The sequence below is a fragment of the Fusarium oxysporum genome, chromosome II, assembly GCF_013085055.1.
Source record: "Fusarium oxysporum Fo47 chromosome II, complete sequence".
NCBI lineage: Eukaryota > Fungi > Ascomycota > Sordariomycetes > Hypocreales > Nectriaceae > Fusarium > Fusarium oxysporum.
Window position 1 is genome coordinate 396,187 of NC_072841.1, and position 23,246 is coordinate 419,432.

General features: G+C 48.2%; 11 protein-coding genes across 11 annotated transcripts; 4 read left to right on the top strand and 7 right to left on the bottom strand.

Annotated features, from left to right (window-relative positions):
• Positions 1–595: 595 nt before the first annotated feature.
• FOBCDRAFT_236322 (uncharacterized protein) lies at positions 596–2,844 on the bottom strand (the record flags this gene model as incomplete). Its single annotated transcript, XM_054703146.2, has 5 exons — positions 596–618; positions 825–916; positions 1,021–1,901; positions 1,941–2,541; positions 2,609–2,844. The coding sequence occupies 5 exons, from the start codon at positions 2,842–2,844 to the stop codon at positions 596–598; spliced, it is 1,833 nt and encodes a 610-aa protein (XP_054559121.2).
• A 998-nt stretch (positions 2,845–3,842) lies between these two features.
• On the bottom strand, positions 3,843–5,519 carry FOBCDRAFT_236325 (major facilitator superfamily domain-containing protein; the record flags this gene model as incomplete). Its single annotated transcript, XM_059610074.1, has 6 exons — positions 3,843–4,180; positions 4,234–4,488; positions 4,535–4,652; positions 4,700–4,968; positions 5,144–5,459; positions 5,502–5,519. 6 exons carry the CDS (start codon positions 5,517–5,519, stop codon positions 3,843–3,845), a joined length of 1,314 nt encoding a protein of 437 aa, XP_059464033.1.
• A 545-nt stretch (positions 5,520–6,064) lies between these two features.
• On the top strand, positions 6,065–8,187 carry FOBCDRAFT_236326 (uncharacterized protein; the record flags this gene model as incomplete). The annotated part of the gene is made up of 3 exons (XM_059610075.1): positions 6,065–6,538; positions 6,595–7,710; positions 7,819–8,187. 3 exons carry the CDS (start codon positions 6,065–6,067, stop codon positions 8,185–8,187), a joined length of 1,959 nt encoding a protein of 652 aa, XP_059464034.1.
• FOBCDRAFT_213816 (chaperonin 10-like protein) lies at positions 8,184–9,449 on the bottom strand. Its single transcript, XM_031172411.3, has 2 exons — positions 8,500–9,449; positions 8,184–8,454 (listed from the first exon to the last, which is right to left on the bottom strand). The coding sequence occupies exons 1-2, from the start codon at positions 9,390–9,392 to the stop codon at positions 8,268–8,270; spliced, it is 1,080 nt and encodes a 359-aa protein (XP_031049196.2). The 5' UTR covers positions 9,393–9,449; the 3' UTR covers positions 8,184–8,267.
• Positions 9,450–10,098: 649 nt separating this feature from the next.
• On the bottom strand, positions 10,099–11,139 carry FOBCDRAFT_236328 (necrosis inducing protein-domain-containing protein; the record flags this gene model as incomplete). The annotated part of the gene is made up of 2 exons (XM_059610076.1): positions 10,099–10,729; positions 10,805–11,139. The coding sequence occupies 2 exons, from the start codon at positions 11,137–11,139 to the stop codon at positions 10,099–10,101; spliced, it is 966 nt and encodes a 321-aa protein (XP_059464035.1).
• A 584-nt stretch (positions 11,140–11,723) lies between these two features.
• On the top strand, positions 11,724–12,652 carry FOBCDRAFT_268499 (uncharacterized protein; the record flags this gene model as incomplete). Its single annotated transcript, XM_031172413.2, has 2 exons — positions 11,724–11,802; positions 11,856–12,652. The coding sequence occupies 2 exons, from the start codon at positions 11,724–11,726 to the stop codon at positions 12,650–12,652; spliced, it is 876 nt and encodes a 291-aa protein (XP_031049198.2).
• Positions 12,653–13,206: 554 nt separating this feature from the next.
• Positions 13,207–14,193, bottom strand: FOBCDRAFT_268500 (uncharacterized protein; the record flags this gene model as incomplete). Its single annotated transcript, XM_031172414.2, has 1 exon — positions 13,207–14,193. One exon carries the CDS (start codon positions 14,191–14,193, stop codon positions 13,207–13,209), a length of 987 nt encoding a protein of 328 aa, XP_031049199.2.
• A 697-nt stretch (positions 14,194–14,890) lies between these two features.
• Positions 14,891–16,093, top strand: FOBCDRAFT_315019 (S-adenosyl-L-methionine-dependent methyltransferase). Its single transcript, XM_031172415.3, has 3 exons — positions 14,891–15,309; positions 15,357–15,453; positions 15,507–16,093. The coding sequence occupies exons 1-3, from the start codon at positions 14,923–14,925 to the stop codon at positions 15,977–15,979; spliced, it is 957 nt and encodes a 318-aa protein (XP_031049200.2). The 5' UTR covers positions 14,891–14,922; the 3' UTR covers positions 15,980–16,093.
• Positions 16,094–16,123: 30 nt separating this feature from the next.
• FOBCDRAFT_196174 (amino acid/polyamine transporter I) lies at positions 16,124–17,710 on the bottom strand (the record flags this gene model as incomplete). Its single annotated transcript, XM_059608838.1, has 2 exons — positions 16,124–17,445; positions 17,497–17,710. The coding sequence occupies 2 exons, from the start codon at positions 17,708–17,710 to the stop codon at positions 16,124–16,126; spliced, it is 1,536 nt and encodes a 511-aa protein (XP_059464036.1).
• A 653-nt stretch (positions 17,711–18,363) lies between these two features.
• FOBCDRAFT_247556 (uncharacterized protein) lies at positions 18,364–20,317 on the top strand (the record flags this gene model as incomplete). The annotated part of the gene is made up of 2 exons (XM_031172417.2): positions 18,364–18,472; positions 18,531–20,317. The coding sequence occupies 2 exons, from the start codon at positions 18,364–18,366 to the stop codon at positions 20,315–20,317; spliced, it is 1,896 nt and encodes a 631-aa protein (XP_031049202.2).
• Positions 20,318–20,427: 110 nt separating this feature from the next.
• FOBCDRAFT_315021 (uncharacterized protein) lies at positions 20,428–21,516 on the bottom strand (the record flags this gene model as incomplete). Its single annotated transcript, XM_031172418.3, has 2 exons — positions 20,428–21,115; positions 21,172–21,516. 2 exons carry the CDS (start codon positions 21,514–21,516, stop codon positions 20,567–20,569), a joined length of 894 nt encoding a protein of 297 aa, XP_031049203.2. The 3' UTR covers positions 20,428–20,566.
• Between the last annotated feature and the right edge of the window lie 1,730 nt (positions 21,517–23,246).

Genomic DNA, 23,246 nt, shown 5'->3' on the forward strand with positions numbered 1-23,246 from the left:
CCTCACCCCTTGTAAGCAGTAGGCCAGTGTCAATCTCATTCCCATTTCTAGGCCTAAACTTTAAGTTTATGCCAACTTCTCTAACTTAATAGATATTATAGTAACCCTAACTAGGGTTAACCTCTAGTCCCTTTTTACTATCAGAATCCTGATTTTTAATCTTTTAATAAAAGTTTGTCTGCACGCTCTGGGCTCCGAAGATTCCCCTGAAGCTAGTTCTCTGCCTCACGTCGAGTGGACTCACACGGGGCTTGTGAGTCAGCCTTTCGAGTCTGCAGGAAGTTCGCGAGAACGACAACCTTTGATATTGTGGTTTATCGAGTTACGACAGCTTATACATTCAGAAGCAAAACATTGATGATTGGGCGACAGAGGACGGTTCCTGAGGATACAAATCACTCTGCTCTTACAGGTTGCTTTAAAATGGTAAGATCAAGAGTAACCGTATCTTTCGAAGTAATGCAGAATGGTTAAATCACAATTGGTTCAGTAACACAGGATCATGTTTCCTTCGACTTTGAGAAGTTTATGACAGACCTGGACAAGGTTTATTCGATACCATATATTCAATTTGTCATTGGCGAAGGAATAGGAGTTAGCTGTATGCTGGATTCAATTCTAACAGACCAGTATTTTAGTTATTGGTGTCAGGGAGATAGGCGGCTTTTGTTATATTCCATTGTTTCACATTCTTGGCGATGCCTCAACTTAATCTGCATGGCTTCGAAGCCTGATATCAGACTTCTCCAGAAAGATCGGCTACATTGAGTAGATTTACTCTATGACGATCAATCATGGATCTCTCTGCTCATGTACTAAAATACCGGGAGTCTTCGAAGACGGTAAAGTCGACTCGACGGTTTCAACGGGAGCCGGCGATGTTCCAGCGAGAGAGCGTCTTTTCTTTCTCAAAAGCCTAACAAACAAGAAGTCGTTAACAACTGAGAGCCATAAAGAATAGATAGTTACCGATGCAACCTGAATGTTACTCTTGGAAGAAAATGCAAAATATTCACTTACCAAATCACAGCGATCCCTCCCAGCAGAAAAGGCACTCCAAGGCCGACGCTGACACCAATAATGACACTTTTGGAAACTCCGCCAGACCTGTCATTCGATGTGCCATTTGAATCATCATCTTTGCCATTTTCTTTAGCCGAGGATGTCGTGGTTGGCGGAACATAAGAAGACGGAACTCCTGACATTGCTACCAACTTGTTTGCGCCGTTTCCGAATGGAATCAAGCTCGTAACAGTATGGCTAACGGACTCGGGGAAATCGGCCTCGCTGTCGGTTGGAACAACAGTAACATGTGTCCGTGTAGTGGTGTACTTCGACGTTGTCTGAAGCGACATCGGACAATTGACTAATCCTTCTGATTGACATGCTACAACAACGAATGTGGCTTTGGTGGAGATTGTTGTTGTCTCCATCTCAACTTCATCATCGTTCTTCCCTCTCACCTCCAGTGCCGGGGATGTCGTGATGGATAACGAAGCATCGCTGCTTCGTTGGCTGGCACAAGCATGTCCCAGTGTAGTGTAGAAGACAGGAATCTCAGTTTCGGGCATTGGCCCCCATGTTATATCATCAATAGCAACCGAAGCCCCAGCAGCAGCGCCAACAGCCAGTTGATAGACTTCCTCAACGCGAAGGCTGCAGTCGTTGTCTTCATCCGTGGAAAGAGTGACGTTGGTGATTAACTCGGCAATGTTGGCAAATACTCCCACCTCTACACCTCCGCCAACATGAAAGATTGTCTTCCCGGCGATAGACACTTCAGGTGATGCAATTTCAAAACCTGCCTTTACACCAACACGAAGAACAGCTTTGAACACAACACCGGCACTCTCGAGAGTGACTGGCAGAAATTCGAAGTCGCCACCATTTCTATTGAGCTTCTGTTAGTTCATATCAAGACACGGTCACAGAAACAAGACTTGCATTGTCAGATTTGAAATCTCTTTGGAGAAGATGGCAATGTCAAACAAAGCGCCATCATCCAATCTGAGATGGAACCCGCTACTAATGTTGATCTCTCCTTCTACAGATAGGATGAGGTCAATAGCGAAGATAACACCAACTTCCAGATTGTCTCGAACGGCGAAGCCTGCAGGTGTAGTAGAAGTGTACAAGTTCAGAGTATAGGTGGCACCAGCCGAGAGGACTGTGTCGATCAACATGTATACTTCTAATCCATCAAATTGGAACTGAAGTCGGAACTCCGGGATCTCGGGTATGTCAATATTCAAGTTGTAGTCCAATGGTGGCAGATCGAAATCGTCCATGTCAAATCCGTCCTCCAGATTATCTGCCACCGTATCGATGTATTTCTCGATGTAATCGGCCGTTTCGTCTGCCAGGCTGTCGATCCCGCGTCTGACTTGATTGGTAAAATTGCTAAAAGCGCGGCTGACATTGAATTCGCGGTCATATATGAACTCTGTGGTAGCGGTCCCTTTGATATAGCATGTCGCGCAAGTAATTTCAATGCTGGCTGAAACTGAAGAGTTTCCTTGCTTAGAACCCAGCTCCTGCTCACTGCAAACAGATCAACACAGTTAGGGCTTGATGCTAAGGGTTCAGTGGCTGGTAGTAATTAACGCACCCTGTGTACGCGAAGAGGACAGCATTGACCCAACTTGTGTCTAAAGATGTGCTGTTTTTCTGCTTGGAGTCTTTTGGCTGTCGGCCCAGGCGGGCGGGGGTTCTTCGAACGAGGCTCAGTGTGTTGTACCCAGGGTAATCAGGCGTGTTACCGGCACGAACAACAGAGGCGCTCCCGAAGACTGGGAATGGCCTATTCGCCAGAAAAAGACCGAGTAGTAAAGCGTCAAACAACATCTTGTTGAAGCATCAATTGGGATATGAGCAATGTGGCCAAGAGACAAGAAGGAAAGGAATCATGAAAAGTTACTGGTGGGGGCAGTGCCCTCTCTGTAATTTCAGTAGCCTGCTTGCTCTTATCTCTTTTGGTTTCAAGTTCTGCATGTTGGTTCTCAAATATGCATGTTGGCTCTGGATTAGGAGAGAAGGCTAGGTTGTGACAGGGGATCTACACCCTGACCCACCCAGCTGAAAGACATTTCCTCCCATTTAAGGTATAGCTGATATTTCAATGTTACAGCAATGTCAGATAAATGCAAGTTGGTCTGGTGCTGTCGATAGTTGAGTCGGATTCTGTTTATAGGGGGGATGGGGGTAGGGGCATAAAAATGGGCTTAGTCCAAGAAATGGGGCCTAGGTCTGGAGTCCTCAGCCCTCGCTCAGCGGCAGCTCATCCTCAAGCGGCAGGAACTTAGCTCTAGGAATATAAATGGATTTTGGTGTGCTTGAGTTTCGTCTCTAAGTTGGTATTGTTACTGATGGATCTCCAAGTTTTGGAGATACCTGGTGGTGTATCGCCAAAGATCCGCGGGGAAGCACAGGCTCTTATACGAGTTCAATTTTATAGTGCTTATTAATGGTTTGCTCACTATATTTGGAGTTCATGCCCTGTTCACCATCAGCAACAGAACATTTAATGGGAAACTGTGAACAGCACGGCAAGACTGGTGAACAAAACTTGAATGCACAACAAATCTAAGTGAACATGGACCTAGGCTTTGAGCATGAAAGAAATGATAAAACCAAGATATAATTAAAAGGTTTCTAGTGAAGTGTAGTACTAATGGTTGAATATTTTCATGTGATGCATAAAAGGCATCCCGGTAAGACATCCTAATTTCCAGGTAGATACGCTAGTACACGTCAAGCTTCCAAGGTTATAATAAACAAAGTGACTGAGCTTTATAAACTAATGTACAAAATCACAGTCTCAAGGCAATGTAAGCATGCTGCAGCTAAACGCTGTCCTTGCTCCACTTCCCCTTCCCTCTGATCCTCTTTCCCCAAACAAAGAACAGATAGGGAACAGGGATCAACGCCGCAGCAATACAACCAAAGACAGTTGTTCCCCAGTCCAGTCCAAGTTTGTGGTACATAGGGATGATGAACAAAGGAAATGCGCCGGAGAACATGGATCGCATAAAGGTATTGGCTGCAACTGCACTTGCGCTATAACGAGTGAATGTGTCGATGAGATAGCCTAGTGCAGCTTGGAAGATGGTTGTGAAGCCAAGGCCAGTCAACGCAATGCCGATGATTGATGGCCAATAGTTGACGTTTGGAGATGAGGTCCCTAGTATTATTAGCCCTAAAGTCTCGTCGGTGGTCGCAGCCAATGCCACTTACATGCAAAGAGGAACTGTCCGGCTGTAAAGACGATACCTCCGAGCATCATCGGAGGCAATCTCGCTTCTGGGACAGCCCTGTATCCATTCTCCATAAGCTTCCTGCGATAGTATTTGTTGTTGTAAATATTGACCGCTGCTGCGCAGAGAATGCCGATTAACAGTGCGATAAATGGCAATGTACCGACCACTGGTCCCCACTGGCGCACTTCCTGATACTCGATCGAGAAGCTTTCAAGGTTAGCGTATAGTATGCCTGCATCTGATTAGGTGCGGTCAACCACTATGGAGAGGGAACTTACCATATACAAACGAGGCGTACAGTGACATGAGAAGACAGATGGGGGTTGCCATCATTTGGAAAGGACGGATGAAATACTTCTGGTATAGCTCTTTGAAGGATACGTCCCATTCCTCATGCTGTTACACTGTTAGCTCGTGAGTCTATAGTGCATTGTCTAACCTACCTTAGCATGCAACGCCCAGTCCCGCGTCTGAAGTCTCAACTTATGAGCTTTCCTAGCCAACAAAATAGGGGCATAGCTCTCATCAATCACCAAAAGATCGACAGCCAGCTGAGCCATCATCACAATACCAGTCAGGTACTCAGTCCACCTCCACCCTAGACGGCTCGAGCACAGCGCTCCGCCGATTATAGGACCCAATGTCGGACCTCCAACAATAGTAACTCCGTAAGCGACAATCGCGTTACCAAGTTGGTGAGGGGCCCATATATCTGCCATAACACCTCCGGTAATCGTAACAGGCGCGCTGCCAAAGAGGCCTGAGAAGAAACGGGTGATGAGGACGGTTTGGATATCTTTTGCTGTCGCTGTACCAAATGCGAAGATGGCGGCGATGAAGTATGGCTGTCTGGGTCAGTCATTGCATCTGAACAATGGAGTGCAAACTCACGATAAGGATAAGCCATTTCCGACCGTAAAGCTCACTCAACGGCCCCCAAACCAAAGGTCCAAGACCGAATCCAAAAACAAGCAAACTTGTCGCTGCAGCGGATGTCTCAGTGTTGACGTTGAATTCGGCAGAGACAGGTTCAATGGCGGCAGCGAAAATGGCAGAGGCCAAAGTAATCCAGCAAGTCGTGAGACCATAAGAGATTGTGGTGATGAACTTCTTGCGGAAAGACCAGTTCATTGGGTTGTAAGGATCATCTGGACCGTTGAAGGTTACCAGATGGTCTCGGTATTGATCATCGATCGCAGGTTTCTAGTCTTCTCGGTCCGAAGCCATTTCGGGTGTAATGGTAACTTGATCGCTCATGTTCATAATTGATCTTGCGCGTCGTCGAAAAGAAAGAATTCAGAAAAGACTGTTCTCCTCCAGCCTTTTATTTAAGGTCTTTTTTCTTGGTCAGGTAATGAATTGGCAATCTGTTGGCTTATGCGGCGGCCGGCGCCGAGTCAACACCTGAGTTCCAGCTACTGACCATGAGCCAAGCAACGAACACTCCGTTAATCGCATTGATCGATATTTCCATGCCGAGCCCGATCATATCGGGACCTCTCCTGAAGCCCGAAAGCTGCAAAAGGTACCTTTGCCCGCTGATTGGACCAACTTTGATATGTGAGTGTAAGTCGGAGACGCATAAGCTTACCCGTCTCCGCCCTGGTCCGTGCTATCTCCGTTAGTGCGCCACTAAGATAAGATCAACAATGGGGGCCGCTGATACAGGCCCTGACATGTTGGTTCATCACCTCAGCCTTTACATTCTAATTCTCTCAGCAATCCAAGGGCCATTCATGGCCTCTTCAGTCTCAGACAAGTCCCCTCCGAGGATTCCGATAACTTCATCCACTGCTACAACCGCAAAAATGAGTTTTACCTCAGACTCTCCCGTTCTAACTCCATCTACTCCGTCTGCTCCACTCCCTCTACGCAGCTGCGCGTTTTGCCGCCAGCGGAAAGTGAAATGTGATCGCCAGAAGCCCTGTTCTAACTGCCTCCGCGCCAATAACGAATGTTCATATCCCGCTGGTCGTGGTAGAGCTGCTAAAAGACTAACTCAAACGCTGGATACTCGTCTTGTCGATCGGCTCCAAAAATTGGAAAACATCATCAAGCAACTTACTAGTCAGGTCGATGCCACAGCCAATACTCTTCCATCTTTCAGTGTTACGGATAGAGAGGAAATTGGATCGTCTCCGGGTGGCGTAAGAAATTATCCTTCGGGACTGGATAACGCTGCTCCAGATGCTTCCATCGACCAGCAACTTGGTCGTCTGATGATAGACGATAGCAAGAGCTACTACGTCAGTAACATTTTATGGGCAAACCTAGGAAACGAGGTTAGTACCAGTGCCATTGTCCAACTACTACAGTGGCTAAATTGCTTGTTGTTCAGATCGAAGAATTGCGCGACATGCTACACGACCCCCTGTCTGAAGACGACATCAACAACCCTATTGATGCATCTGGGCTCATGCCGGAAGCGGCCTCACCTCTCGGAACCAGCGCGTCAGTTCTGGGATTTGGGTCGCTCTGTAATTCTCTTCTTCCCTATCATCCACCTATGCACCTATCAGTCACTCTCTTGAATGTCTTCATCGAGAATGTCCTTCCACTGGTGCATATTTTCCACATGCCCACCACAGAACAGTGGTTTTGGGACTCCATTGTCTCACTCGACACACTCGATAGAAACGCAGAAGCTTTACTGTTTGCCATCTACTACTCGTCAGTCATCAGCATGGATGACGACCAGTGCTTAGGCGTCTTCGGGGAGTCACGTTCTACCGCACTTAATAAGTTCCGCTTTGCAGTCGAGCAAGCTATGGCCCGCGCAAACTTGCTGAGCACGCAGAGCCTCATTCTTCTTCAGGCCGCTGTCCTGTTCCTCTCAGGCCTACGAAACGAGGATGATTCTAGAACAACATGGTCTTTGACGTCGCTGGTTTTTCACATCGCCCAAGCCATGGGTCTACATCGTGACGGAACAACTTTTGGTCTCAAGCCATTTGATATAGAACTAAGGCGACGTCTCTGGTGGCATATATGTCTACTAGACATGCGCTCCTCTGAGTTTCATGGATACGAACCTATAGTACGAGGTGACATGTTTGACACAAAGCTTCCCCTCAATATCAACGATAGCGATATCACTCCCCATATGACAGAAAGCCCTATGGAGCGTGAAGGACATACTCAGATGACGTTCTGTCTCATCCGTTGCGAGGTGATGAGAGCTGGTTGGAAGGTTGGATATGCATCACCAACTCCAAACTCGACAGCCACTGCAGCACGGGATGATGGCGAACCAATTGTTCAAGAACTTAAGAGCCGATTGGAGGAACGATACCTACGTTACTGTGACGAATCGGTTCCATTTATGCTGTTTACATCGACAGTCGCACGGCTCATGATCGCCCGCACGTGGCTCGTTGTTCACTTTCCAAGCAAGACAAAGAAAACCTACGCCTCAACGATTATTCGAGGCCACCTATTTTCCACCTCGATTGAAGTTCTTGAACTTTCCAGTTCTATCTTGACAAACAGCAGTATCTCAAAGTGGACGTGGCACTCTAAAACGCATATCCAGTGGCACGCAGTGATATTCGTTCTCTCTGAGATTTGCTCTCGTCCAGCTTCGACAGAATGCGATCGAGCATGGGAATTTATCAACACGGTTCATAACCGATGGAACATGAACGAAAGCGGTAAGAGGGGCACTCTTTGGAGGCCGATTCAGAGACTCATGGTCAAGGCTCGTTATGTACGGGAGATGCAACAGCTGGATCCGGGTTTCTATCTCGCTGGAAGAATGGCTACACCAGATACGACACCCGTGCAGGCTGAAAGTGTTGGATTGCAGCAGAAAACTCCAGATTCATACGGTATGCCTGACATGGCGAGTCCCAATGGGTATATGGATTGGATGCTGGGAGATCTCGGCATAGACCTATATGGTGGGATGATGAATGAACCCAGCTGGGGCTAGGACAAAGATATGTATCAGGATTCAGACTCAACCCCTCATCAATTAATTTACATACTTAGACAATTGTCTATCTCCGTTCTTCATACACCAGCACTGACATCAACCAAAATCTTAACATGGTTATCTTTATCATTGATAAGTGTTTGGAACCCCTCCTCGACAACCTTATCCATCTTGATAACCTTTGTAATCATTCCTTGAGGCGTGATCTTGCCATTTGACAGCGCCTCAATGACCTCCTCAAAGTCACCAAGAGCATACGTGGCGCTGGACAAAGTAAGAATCGTTTCAATGATCGAGGAGAAAACTTACCATCCAACGTATGATCGTTCACGGAACACGATCTGATTCATGTTCAATTGAGCCCTCTTCTCCCAGACCGCAATGTTAACAAGAACAGCTCTAGCCTTTAGGCAATCGAAAGCTGCATCGATCGCATGCTGAGATCCAGCCGCGTCAAAACCGACGTCGGCACCCAAACCTCCCGTCAATTTCTTGACTTCAGCCACGATGTCGTCTTTGGTGGGGTCGAACACATGATGAGCGCCAAATTTCTTTGCAAACTCTCGGCGCTTCGAGCTGACCTCACTCAAGATAATGTTTTTGCACCCTCTGCCAATCAATGCCTGCACGACAGCCAGTCCAATCGGTCCGCCGCCAACAACAAACGCAGAATCACCTTCTTGATATGGCGATATCTTGATTGCGTGCCATCCAACAGCAAGAGGTTCAACGAGCGCTCCAACCTCGAGTGAAACATTGTCAGGCAACTTCTTAACAGCATCCTGCGGAACGACAGTAGTTTCACAAAGACCGCCTCCCCAACCACTCAACCCAATAAACCCATTCTTATCGCAACAATTAACAAGTCCGCGCTTGCATGAACGGCACTCATTATCGTAGATAATTGGCTGAACGCAAACGCGGTCTCCTTTTTGGAGGCGCGTAACTTCACTCCCGACTTCTTCAACAATGCCACTGAACTCATGACCGAGAGTGAGGGGCGATGTTTCCCCGGTGATGCCGTGCGGGGTGCCGGGCTTGGGAATGAGATTGTTGCCACCGAGATACTCGTGGACGTCTGTACCGCAGATTCCGCAGAATTTAGGGGAGATGCGGACGGAGTTTGAGTCGAGAGAGGGGAGGGGTATGTCTTCTAGCCGGACATCTTGTTGTCCATGGAAACGCACTGCTTTCATTGACATAGCGAAAGTTTATGGTCGAGTACCCAACAATATCACGAGTGGTGATGGAAAGAAGAGAGGGGTTGTATAGTGAGGAGACATGTTACTTTTATAACATCCTCAGCTGATATAAACGTGACGCAAAAGACGACCTTCCCCTCATTACTGCTACTGTACGTGTTTCCAGAGATAGTAATGCGAAGTCACAAAGTCACTTACAAGCCTAACGTGATGGGATGATCGGATTACCTGATGGGGATTAGGTTATGTTAAGATTGGACAAGGTTATGTTTCCACGAATGAGGAGTGGCATGGGAATGCGGGGGAGACTCGGCGAGAACCGATGAACATGAAATCGTGATCAGCCACGACTTGAAGTGGGCTGTTCAATCAAGTCTCGCCATAAATCATCAAATCGATGGAAGTGGCAAATTCAGGAGATCATTTGAGCGAGCTTGACATTGGAGACATTAGCTATGTCTTACTCTCTTGATGTCTATTGCCATATGATCACGTGTGTACTGCCATTTGAGACAAAACAGCACGTACGTATGCTTTGCATAGTTATTGCAAGCAACGCTTTATAGCTTTCCAAAATCATGTAGTTATGTATTATATATTTCGACCATTCAGGACAGAGTTATTTTGTATTATGGCATGACCTCCATTGATCAATCGTGGGATGCAGGGTATTCAGCTACTACAAATAACAATATCAGCAGATAAACTATTTGTCTTCATCCTTATCCTTCTTTGTATCATTCTCCCTCTCTCCACCCTTGTCCTCATTGACATCCCCATCCTTCTCTTCGTCCTCGCTCTCTTCATTCTTTACATTCTTCTCTTTCACTTGAATCTTGCCCTTGTCTTTCAGTTTATCCTTCTGCTTTTCTTTGCGCGTATCCTTCTTTTCACTTTCGTCCTTGTTCTTGTACTCTTTCCCTCCATCCTTCTGACAGTCAAACCCAGGAACAGCATCCCCGGCTGCCTTTTCCAAACTCCATGCAAACTGCCCATCTGTCAAATGAAAATTCGCCTTTCCAAACTTATGGCTTGACAACTTCTGCTTGAACTCTGGGGTAGGAAACCCATCCCAGCCAATCAGATCTGCGATAAACCACTTCCCATAATCGTTCTCAACGTCTTTCACGTCCTCGTCTTTAGCAAACCGAAGGGCATGAGTTGACATAAAGCTCTTGTGGTACACGATCAAAGGGTGGCCGTCTTGTAGTAAGAGGTTGTCCTTATGACGGTATTTTCCGTGCGCTGAGGCTACCACGCGTTGGATGGTGTTGTTCTTGACAAAGACTACTACGTTTTCCCAATCGTGTATGTGGCCACTCCATGGGAGACCCGTTCTATCCGTTTCAAAGTAGTACTCATACCTTCCTCCAGTCAATGTGAACTCGCGCGCATTAGAGGTTGGGACTTACATGTATGCGCACCAACAGTTATTGCAGCGCTTTCTTGTGTAGACGTTTGCATTGTCGAGCCGAGTCCTATCACGGCAGTCGTGTGTTATATCTCCATGTATGGAGAGACCTTTGTTTACTACACCATCCCTATCGATAGCTGCAGTGTGATAGCAACTGTCCTTGTCAAAATCGAGGGCTGGCTGGTATCGCAGACTGTCTTCATCAGCATTTGTATCTAGCCTTCGCAACAGAAGGCGACGAAATAGTTTCTCTGGGTTTGAGATTCGGCTGGGAAATGCCGAAGCAATGGAGACTAATCCCAGGGCGGAAAGAAATAGAGTTGGGATATGCATCTCGATTGATGACGCGGAGTCTCAGTCATATTTCGGAGCCAAATTGATGGAAGCGACTCGGACTGACATTGGGCCAGAGCAAGGCAATATATGCCCGTGCCAACGAGTGAGCTTCTGGGGTGGCGATAAGGTTAATGCTTCAGCCTCATTGAGTACTGCCGTGCGGGATCTGACCTCATAGCTAACACAAGAGGTCAATCAAGGCATCATCGACCGGTAAAACTGGAGTGCTCCGTAGCACCCGCCACTATAGAAACACTTAGGAAAGTTGATAAACCACCGTTCTTCTACTAAAGCCGGGAAATTACAGCCACGGACGGCACTAATACAGCCAATTAGATACCCGCATTCTCAACGCCCAGGGGATTTGTATGCTGAATCCGTCTAGCTGAACCGTCAACTTGGGTCTGGCCGTGTACTAAAAACATCACTATCGATTGTGGCGTCAATTAGCCTGATGATATTTTGCAGACTCCTTTCCAATTGCCGAAGTCACGATAATAAAAGGACGTAGGAGACGCGTGCGGTTTTTCGTTCCCTATTCCTTCTCTCGTATTCACTTCAGTCACTCTTTATCTGCTACAATGCGATCTATCATTCATTTGCGACTGGCGTTCGGCCTATTGGCCATTGGCTCTGCTGTCGCAAGCCCTTGCAAGCCTCGTGAGTATTCATTGATGGCAGTGTCAATTGATTGAGGACTGAAATAAGATTAGTCTCAGGCAGAACAACCTCTGGTGCTATTTCAGTTGCTGTTACTGCAGCTACTTCCACTGAGACCTCATTGGCCACTTCTGTTGCATCGACCACTGAAGATGGAGAAGCCACTTCCTCAACGGTAGTTGGGTCGTCTACCGAAACATCGGCTTCCTCGGCTGAAACATCGGGTTCGTCCATCACCGTTGAGACGTCTGCAGCCTCAGCCACCACGGAATTCACTACAGAGACTACAACTGCTGAGCCAACCACCACCGTTCTCACCACCATCGCCGCTGAGACAACCTCATCCGCAGCCATTCCTACTTTCACAATGTTTGCTTCTGGCTCAAACGCCGTCGCAGGCAGAAGTCTCCAAAGTTACAACCGTGGCAGCACCGTCGCCGTATTCGATCCCGCCACCGACGACGACAACCCCTCCACTCGACCATACTCCATCGACTCTCAAGGCAGGATCGTAAATGACCTCGGCTGGTTTCTCTGTGGATACTATGGTGCGACGAACGAGGAACTCAACAAGCCTGCGACTGTTGTGACCTGCCATAGCGAGACTCCCTTGCAGACGGCTTTTCTGACTTGCGAGTTGTCTGGTAGCTTTGGGGTTGAGTGCTCGGTCCCGGCGATCTCTTGTGTGTCGAGTGGATCTGCTGATATACCTCCGACGTGTGTAGCTGCTACAGGTACTTGGAGCTTGAATTCTGTCGGTACTCGAGCGTTTGGTCACACCTGGCAGATTGGCAGTAGTGATACGCCCGCTAATTATGAGCGTATGACCATGAGCATCCGGGAGGTCTGAGAATTAGTGGCGGAGATCTAGGGGCAGGTTTTCCTTTTGTACCTGGACAAGTATTATGATGCACCAAACCGTTTTGGTATTGTAATCAGGAGTGCGGTACGTGGATATGCGGACTAACCTACCAAACGGTTACCCGAGTCGGTCGTGTTTTGGTACTCCGTCGGACTAAGAACTTATTAACCATCTTATGAGTTCGGTTGGTAGAATAATTTCCGATCCGGTGAGCAGATACTTCCGGGGCGCACAGTGATTCTAATCCGTGATTAGAGGCTTATCCCTACTACCGCTCCATCTGAGCCTGTCATGAAGAAGTTCCCTAATGCCATTTAGACACTGCACTGGAATCACCAAGAAAGCGTGAAAGAGATGGCAATATTAAGATGTGTAGACTTTGACTCAACAGTTATATAAGAATGATAATTTTCAAAAAGATTACAAGTATGTCTCATTGCATTCAAGCCTCGAGGGTCCCAGAAATGCCGCAACAACTCGCAGCGACACGTTCTGCGCCTTACACGCCGAAGTCGATTTCCCAACTCTTGCTCGTGGCGCAACTAGTTGAAGCAAGAATACATGATGCCACTGTCCCATCCCTCTCGGGCCTCCTGAGTGACGTCGTCGGGATCAGCGAAAACCAGGAAGCACGCACCAGTGTCTCGTCTACGGGAAAAGCCACGGCAATCGTCATTACCCGCACAGAACTGAAAGCACTCGGTGATATCATTAGAGATACCGGCAATGCTCAGATCACCCAGAGCGACATCGCATTGAATAAGAGCTCCGTTTATGCACTGGCCAGTCTCGGAGGGACAGTTGTTTACCGGTGCTGCTGCGGTTGTAGTTGTGGCTGCCTCGGTTGTAGTGGTTTCAGCGGTGGATGTAAAGACTGTGCTGCTGGGTTCGGTGCTTTGGCTGCATGTTCCCTTGATGCCAGATACCCAGCCACTCAAGTTCACGGTGCCGTAGGATTGAGAAGCAGTAACTTTGAAGCATTCTCGTTGGCCCTCCGAATACGTGAATGCCACACAAGAGGTGTCGGAGTTACATTGCTGGGCACATTCGTTCAGATCAGCGACGATGGTAGGGCTGTCCAGGCCTGAGAGGATCACGTTGCATTGAATTTCCATGGTACCAAGGCACTGCTCTACATCCGAGGGGCAGGTGACAACGGGACCGGAGGCAGTTGAAGTGGTGGTTGCAGCTAGTTCCGTAGTGGTGTCTGCATTCGACGTGGTGAAAGAAGTAAGGAAGGTCGTGGGCTTCGATTCGGTTGTGCCAGTCTCCGTGGCATCGGCGCTAGAAGCAGTCTCTGTAGCAGACTCGATGAGGTTCGTTTCCACTGTTGTATCAGTCGTAGTAGGAGTAGTAGACCCAATGAGGGTGGCCGAGGCTGAAGCGGTTGACGAGGCGGCGTCGCTGGCGGAAGCAGTGCTGCTGAGCACCGACACGACTGAACTCGAACGGCTTTCGGGCTTGCATTTCCCAGCAGACGCGATGCCAACGGCTGCGGAAAGTATAAAAAGGGAGCGAATGGCGACCATGATGGAGGTCAAAAATAAGGCGAATGTAAAGTAAAGATTGGACGTCAAAGAATTGACAATATTGGGATGAGAGAGAAAGGAATCAGGAGCAAGGAATCATCAGAGGCATTACCTCTTTATGAAATGCTGGTTTTCTTAGTGGCGCTGTCTCCTGAGAGGAATTCATTTCTTTTTGACTCTAGAGCTGAAAATGGCTTGAGGCTACTGAGGATTATAGCGACATTCGGTTACAGAATTGAATAGCGTCAATTAGTGGCAGAGTAGTTTATTTACTAGCGACAATAGTAATATTAACCTTGTTAATTTTCTCTACACAGGGTATCATGCTAGTATTCCACGGTTACGATGAATGCCATGCTCTTGATATCGCGGATAATCAATTCATGTAATGAAGATCGGTGACTGTCACGCGCGGCGCACACTCAGGTATTTCGATGCCAGGTCATATCCAACGAGTTCTTAGTAGCTAGTCCAATGCGCTGACCTGCGCAACTGCTTGTTCAGGCTTCAACTATTGACATGCATTACTGAAATGTCTAGAATGAGTCAACGGCATATATTTGGGAGTGGTGTCACCTTTCTTGGTACGTCATCTCCTCGGAACCGGTGCTTACTATGGGCCCCGATGTCCGGGCCCGAGAGGCTTATAAGACCGTTCCCCGCCTTGATGGAAATTTCAGAACTATAGGTCTCTACACGAGAGCAGATATTCTTACAGCACTATCAACCATGGCGTCGGAGATGTTAGAACCGCGAGATGTCACCTTTCGAAACTACACTACCGACCAAGCTTCCGACTACGCTGCGGGACGACTTGGCTACACCGATGCTCTTATCGACTTCATTCTCAACTATCACAGATCCACTAATGGAGAGACTGGATGTGTAGTGGATGTCGGTTGTGGACCAGGCACTGCAACTCAAAAGCTAGCGCCGCACTTTGATCTAGCTTATGGCGTTGATCCGGGAGAGAGTATGATCACAACAGCTACTACTCTTGGTGGAAAGACTGGAACTGGCGCCCCAATCGTATACAAGCTGAGCACGGCAGAAGATATTGACAAAATCAATGACATTCCCCATTCCTCTATCGATATGATAACAGCTGCTACTGCGGTGTGTACATATCTCCTAAGCCAAAGGTCTTCACTGACAGTCTCGAGGCTCACTGGTTCGATATGCCGAGGTTCTGGGCAGCAGCAGCCAAGGTGCTGAAACCAGGAGGAACCGTCGCAATCTGGACAGTTTTCAGACAATCGGGTACGCAGAAATTCCTCTCCAGCGTATACAGTATGCTAATAGAAATTGCCTAGGCTCATTCAACAATAACACCGAACTTCAATCCATCTTTAATGACTTTCTGGACGCTCTTGCCCCTTACTCAACCGCAGGCACCCATCTCACTCAAAGCGGTTATGTCGCTCTTCCCATGCCTTGGGATGATCCCAATACTTCTAAGTTTTACGATCAGCGAGCATCTGCCCGCCATGTGCTCACTGCTGAAGACGGCTTCATCCCCAATGCAGGTAGAAAGGAAAGCAGCCAGGGCAGCAGTGATAAGTCAGTGGATAAGCAAGTCCAGAGGATAGAGAGGTTGGTAGGAACATTCGGTTCAGTAAGTCGCTGGCAGAAAGAGAATCCCGAGCTCGTGGGGACTGAGCAAGACCACGTCCGGATCCTGATGAGTAAAGTACGTAAAGTGTTGGAAGAGAGTGGAGAGCCAATTGAGTTGACGGCTTTGGCGGCCAAGATGGCTGTTGCCTTGATTTTGGCAAAAAGGAGGTAAGCTGTTGTTCAGCACATCGCTCATAGACACGGCAATGGAAGCAAATATGCTCATATTATTGCCAATTGTGGTTAAACAGGGCATATACACTAAACGAGAAGTTTCTATTATAGGCTTTGGTATCACAATCCTTGCGCCCCAATGTTAGTTATTTATCTCCCTAATGGGTCCCGTATACCCGTGTCTCCCTTTCCACAGCCAGTACATACATAGCAGCAGGGTCGAGCCACCCCAGACTAGGCAGGCATAGTTCATATTCTGAGCAGTGACAGGTAAGGAAAAGGGCAAGCAGTAAATAACAAAAGCAATCACCATATATGTGCTCGCAATCGCGTTAGCCACGAAACCCAGCTTTTTACCCAGTCTTATCGGTCCATATACGACATTTCTTCGTCCTGTAAGAAGGTGAGGCAGGACCGCTGCGGTGTATGCAGACGAAGACATAAGTACGAACGAACCGATAATAGCGTTGAACGCTGTTTTGCTTGCCACATAAATGCATCCCATCAAGGTGACGAGCACCGCAGAGGCCATGGTTGCATTGATGGGTGCGTCGAACCTCAAGCTAAAGTTGGAAAAGACTAATGGCCATGGCGTCGCTCCGTCGCGGCTCAATGCCCACAATGTTCGTCCGCATGTGATGTAAAGACCGACGATGCTTAGACCGATGCATGTCTGCATGAGAATCAGGAGACAAATCGTTCCATCGGCTGATCCAGTAGCTTGCAGGTAAATCTCGGCAAGTGGAAATTGGCTCGCGAAGATCCTGTCGTAGCTATGGACGGAGTACATAAGAGCGATCAGATACGAAAAGCCCGTGATGAAGCCTGTGACAACCTGAAGGCCCATCGCAAGAGGCACATTTCTCTGCGGACGGGGTATTTCCTCAGCCAAATGGCTTACAGCTGCAGGACATCCAACACTGTAAGCGCCGTTCAACATGCCGCCAAGGAATACTATGATATTAGGGTATCCAAGGTCGGCTTGCCACTCAAGCCATACAAATGACGAAGTTGCATGGCCACTCCCTCCGCTTCGAAGAGGTACAGCTGCAAGAACCACGATCGTGATGAGCAGGCCGATCAGGAGCCAGTAGATGCCGAACTGGTTGAGAAGAGGCATTGCCCGGCCACCGTAACAGACCGAGAAGCAGGCGAGCCATGTGGAGATAACAAATACCACAAATACATGAACTTCTTTCACGATGTAGTCGGGATGTTTCAGTGCATAGATCTGGATGATGCTGTTGCTCCATATCGCAGCCATGCTTGCACCAGCGCAGATCCAGCCTAGGTAGTTCCACCAGCCAGCAAAAAAGCCAATGACCCGGCCATATCGTTTCCCAGGGGTAATAGAGGCCCAGTAGTATACGCCCGCGCTGGAGGGCATGGCACTCGCGAGCTCGGCGAGGGATGCGGCGACGAAGAAGTAGAAGAAGGATACGACGATGAACTCGTATAGAACGCCTGTAGCTGTATCAGTTGCTGTGAGTCTAGCGTAGGTAGCATGCAACATACCTGGAGATCCGCCATTGAAGATTGCAACTTGAATTGAACCTCCAGAAGCAGGCCAAACAACTCCAATGATGATGCCTAGGCCTGTGAGAGACAGGAGTCCGAAGTTTACTGGTACCTCCTGCGTATGCTCTGCGACGACAGAGCAGCCGTCATGATTGTCTGAGGTAGCTGTGCTGTCTGGGTGTTTCTTTCCGAGAAATTTATTATCTTCCATTGTAATTAATGTTGCTTCGAAAGAGAGACTTGATGAGGAATGATAAGTTAGAACTACAAGTCACAGTGAGGGTCCGCTTCCAGGCGTCTTAAGGGAAACTTGACGGCTATTCAAAACATGGCCTTATCTATAATGTTATTACGACACCCGTATACAGGACTCAGGATACCAAGGCAGGGGTACAATAACAGAGATAAAGGACTCCCAAGATTACAGTCACATATCGTAGTCTCGGTCTGATGTCTAAATTACCATGTCTCTAAAGATAGGTCTAGCCAGGAATTACTAGTATAGGATTGGGCTTATCTATTACCGACATATCGAACCAGGCTTCCCCGGCCTTGCCGACAAAAGGATGCCCAATACCAGGTCGACGCGGGGAAGTTCACTGATGGTCAAGTATTGATACAGCAACCCCAAGGGTGTATCTTAGCCGCCCCGTCTTTCCTTATTAGGCTACCAGCTTCTAAACTTAATCAGGTTCCAGCGAGAAAGGGTAGTGGTTGTAGAGAACTCCTGACGTAACTAAGTAGGTATGTCCCTTTCTCCCCTCTCTGGCCTTTCTACAGTTCGAGTGCAGTATTTCAAGGGACTTGGCCTGCAACAGAACGCCAAACCGACTGCTCGCTTATCAGCAATACCACGCCCTGCATATGTCTCTCCAGGTCTCACCGTCGACGTTTCTTGGTCTCGAGAGCTGCCATGCCTTTGTGACGGGCGCATCTGGGGGAGTCGGCGGGGCTGTTGTCAAGGAATTTCTTGGTTAGTCGTCAATAATCGTGGCCCAAGTTCGTTCACTGTGGCTAATATTCGTGACCAGCCAACGGGTGTCGGGTCACTTCTTTTGATAGGAACTCGCTGAATGTCGAGGCACTATCAATCTCAGAAGAGCAGAAGACGAGACTGCATCATGTGTCGGGTGATTTGAGAACTGAATCATCCATTGCTCAGGCATTTGAAGAAGCCAGCAGCAAGTTTGGCCCAGTCCAAATCCTCATTGCCAATGCTGGCATCACAGACGAGAGCAGTCACCCACCGATCTGGGATATTGACACGGAGAGATGGGATGCGGTCTACTCTGTCAATGTCCGAGGAACCTTTCTCACCATCAAGCACTTTCTTCTTTCAGTTAAGCAGGCCCAAGAGGCATCGGGCAAGGAACTAGAGAACGTCGCTATTGTAGTCACCGGCTCCGAAACAGGCGTTTTTGGGCAGGCTGGTCACGCTGAATATGCGTCGGGCAAAGCAGGTCTTCAGTATGGACTCGTAAAGACCGTCAAGAACGAGATTGTGAAGCTCAACTCAAAAGGTCGTATCAACGCCGTTGCGCCTGGGTGGATCAACACCCCATTGATTGGGGATCGGCTAGATGACCCGAAGGAGAGATGGGCTGAGGCAGAAGCGACTGTGTCGCTCCGCAAGATTGCAGAGCCCAGTGATGCAGCTCGTTGCATGGCATTTTTGGCATCTCATCGAGCTGCTGGCCATATCACAGGGCAGTGCATATCTGTCGATGGAGGCCAGGAAGGTCGCTTGCTATGGAGAGAAACACAGGATGGGCTTCAGGCCAAGACCGCCAGCGATTCCTTTACGCATAGAGTGGCCTTGCCAACCGCCGCCAATCCTCCTGAGAAGCGCCGGAGATTGAGAATCTGTCTCTCTATTGACTTTGACGCGGTCTCGGGGCTGATAGGAACAGGCCATGTCCCAGAGAATAAACTCGCCGACTATTCAGCTGCTCACTTTGGTGGCAACGTCGGCGTCGAAAGATTATTGAGGGTATTCAGCAAGCATGGCATTTCGCAAAATGTTTCTTGGTTCATTCCAGGCCACTCGATGGAAAGTTACCCCCGACAGACCCAAGCCATTGTTGCGAGCGGCGCTGAAATTGGCCTCCATGGGTACAGTCATGAGAGCGCATATTCGTTGTCTGAGCAACAGGAAAAAGACATACTTGTCAAGTGCATAGAACTAGCCACTTCCCTCTGCCAGGGCAAGAAACCTGTTGGGTACCGAGCTCCCCTGTACGAGATCAGGGAGTCAACAGTCCGATTGCTGGAGGAACACGGGTTTCTCTACGACGCCAGCCTCAATTCTCACGACAGCCTGCCTTACTTTCTGCCTAAGACATTTGCAGAAGGCAAGCCGGCAATTCCTGACTACGATCAACCTGCTAGCACATGGATGAAGCCAATAACATTCACAGAGCAACCCGAGCCCGGGTCCCAGCAGGCTGAAACTTCTCTGGTAGAGATTCCCGGTAGTTGGTACACTGAGGACGCTACACCTCTATGCTACTACCCACACTCAGCAACAACCCAAGGCTACGTGAGTACGGACGTCATAGAGAAGATGTGGCTTGATCGTTTTGAGTGGCTGTGGGAGAATGAGAGTTTTGTAGATGAAGGTCCTGGTGCTGGATATGGATCTGTCTTCCCGCTTATTCTGCATCCTGAGTGCGCTGGCAGGTCTCATGTCATTGGCATGATTGAGAGATTTGTCGCCAAGCTCAAGGCAAAGGCTGGTAGCGTCAGCGAAGGGGAGATCACTTTTGACTGTATGGCAGATGTAGCAAAGGCTTGGAAGACAAGGACGCCTAGCTCATAGATCCAGTAACATAGCCTTGGAAATGAACCTGCAATGCCGTTTTCTCTATGACTGTGCGAGACTCTCTTGTGCCACTTGGCTCGCGTTTACTCTATTAATCTGACTTGTACGTGAAGACGCTTGATAAGCCTTTCAAGATACTATGTTGAGTCTGAACAATTGACTACAATGATATCTCATTCCCTGAAGTTCTCGCTAACTGTTTCTGTGCAAGTTTCTCAATGTGAATATCCATCTGGTTATCAAGCATCACCACAAAGCATCACCATTCTGGTTCCAAAAAAGCCTCCCACTCTTTCCGCCATTGAGTTTCACATTCTGACCGGTAACTGAAGGAGACCACTTCTCACTCGCCAGCACCAGACACATCTTGGCAATACCCTCTACATCCACCGCCTTCTTCTGAGCAACCGTCGCCTCGGACTCGATCCACCTGAGTGTGCCGGAGCTGTCCTCCTCGCATTCTGCACTGAATCTATTCGTATCGACAGCTCCAGGGGAGATTGAGTTCACTCTAGCCGACGGATGGATGCGAGCAGCGTCTGGTGCTAGGGATATGACGAGACCGAATTGAACTGCAGCTTTACTTGCTGCATAGTCTGGGTTACCGGCGACTCCAAAGTCCCCAGCCTCTGAACCGATAATTATTAATGAGATGTTGTTCTCCTTTTTGTCTCGTGGTTGACCTGTTGGTGAATGTGTGCCATTTGCGCCGTTCGTTTTCGTGCTGTTGTTCTTGAGCATTTTCTCCACCTGTTGGAGCCATATCTTGGCCGTGATAAAAGTCCCTGTTGTGTTCTACTGCGATGTCAGAAACTCTCGTATAAGATAAATAAATATCAGGCCAGACGTACGATGTCAAGTGTCCTGCGGAATTGACTAGTCGGCATCTTCGTAATAGACGAGTGATGCTCGATGAAGCTGAGATCAACTGCGGCTGCGCAAACGCAAAGCGTAGGAGTCGCATTAAACCGCTCCTCAACGCTCTTCCATGCAACACTCATGCCCGCCTCGCTAGTAGTGTCGACCGCAACCCAGAAGAGATTCTGGTGTTGCTTGACAAACTTGGACTTGTCGATATCAAAGCCGCCAACGAAGCAGCCAGCAGCCAAGAATGCTTCCACTATAACCTGGCCTATCTGTCCTCCTGCACCCGTCACCACCACTACATCGCCTTGGAGACCTAGTCCAAGATCCATTATTGATGTTTTGTGTTGGGTCTCAACCGCGAAAGTAAAGGGACGTGTGAGCTTATCCGATATGATAGGCGTCTGTTTGGCTGATACGATTTCTTTGCCACAGACACGATTGTTTGTGCTGGTTCAAGGTGTATTTGTCGCGCCAAGTAGAAAGGGCACTTGGCCGGTCAGTCCTTCACTTCTTTCGCTCGTGTCCGCTATCTCTTACGCTTGAAGTGGAGGCCGGAAGGGAATAGCTTGGCATTCGGTCGGACCACTTGGACATGAAGCGATCCAAAATTACCAAGTCTGTACTAGCGGAAAGTCAGCCGGCGTCTCGAGCACCGGAGTGCTTTGGTTATCTTGTGGGGTATTGCATGATGTGGCCTGCAGACTAGCTTCGTCTTGCCAAATGGAGCAAGACCCTACAAGCTTTACAGGAGTCTCAGAGAAGCGGGCCTTCAACCGCTTACGCTACTGTAAATGCGGGACCGCCTAGGATAGCTTGAAAGGGTATTTCTCGTGGCGATCAGGCCCGGCCAGTTTGTTAGCTCACCAGGTGGCAACATTCTAGGCCAGAGAACCCCTTACGACACTGAGCGTGCTTGAAGGGTAGAAGGGTCGAACTGAACTTGATAAGCCGCCGTGAGTTTGGTCTAGTGTTGTTATCGTCCAAGGCAGCTGTTTGCGGGGTCTTGAAGATAATGCCTACCCTGCAACACCCTCCCCAATAGCCATTTCTTCATAATTTCATCGGCTGATTATTTCAGGAATATGGAATATGATGAAATTTCAATTAATCACATTTAATAGGTCATGGCAGTCTGCTAATGCAGTTATTTGCAATGCAGGCCTCCAAAGTGCTTATAAAACAATAGGCGATATTAAAATTACCCTGAACCTCCTTAACTCAGGAAGAGACCTGCTATCAGTAAGTAAATAGCCATACAACACAGAGAATGGATCTCCAGTGGCTGCAAGGGTCTTATAAAGTCTAGACTCTCCATACCACTTACCTAGGTATTAGTTAAGAGCTAGCTAAAATTACTAGCCGAACTCTATCATAGTGGCCACAGCCATAACAAGCCAATAAGCTTAAGTCACGGCCCCATTTCACCCTAATTCCAGCCAAATTCCGTCAAAAGCATCCCTTTAGAACCGAGATGGCACACGATACCTGGTTACATCAGGTTGGACCAATTAAATCTATAATATATAAGGTACTTCTATTTCTATATAAAACGTACTAAGATATAAGTATCTTCAATAATGTAGCTTGCAGATCGTGACTTTTATCCTCACTGCTGTGCCTCCTTGAGGCTGGTATTTGTGGCGTATTGATCAGCAGCCAATCAATACTGGGGATAGCCCCACTTTTCTATGTTCGTGTGCCATGTCGGTTCTAAAGGGATGGCTTCGCATGATCAACCAGCAGCAGCTGGGCGTGGGGATCTTATGGGGAATAGGGTTGTCCCCGCAGCAGCCCAGGTCTGGTGCATCAACCTGTCGCCCAGTTCCTTTACCAACCTTTGTACTACAGAGTCCTGGCCGCCGCCAAACTGCCATCTTCCCTCAAGCATTAATCGACACAATGCCGCCATCGAATATTCAGGATTGGTACCGACGTACGATGCCAAATATTGCGTGAGTTATTAACCCCCTTTCTCCCAGATTTCCGCGAGTAGAATACCTAATATATATCTCATTATAATCCTAATTCTCTTGAAAATAGAATAATTCTGTCCTCGTAA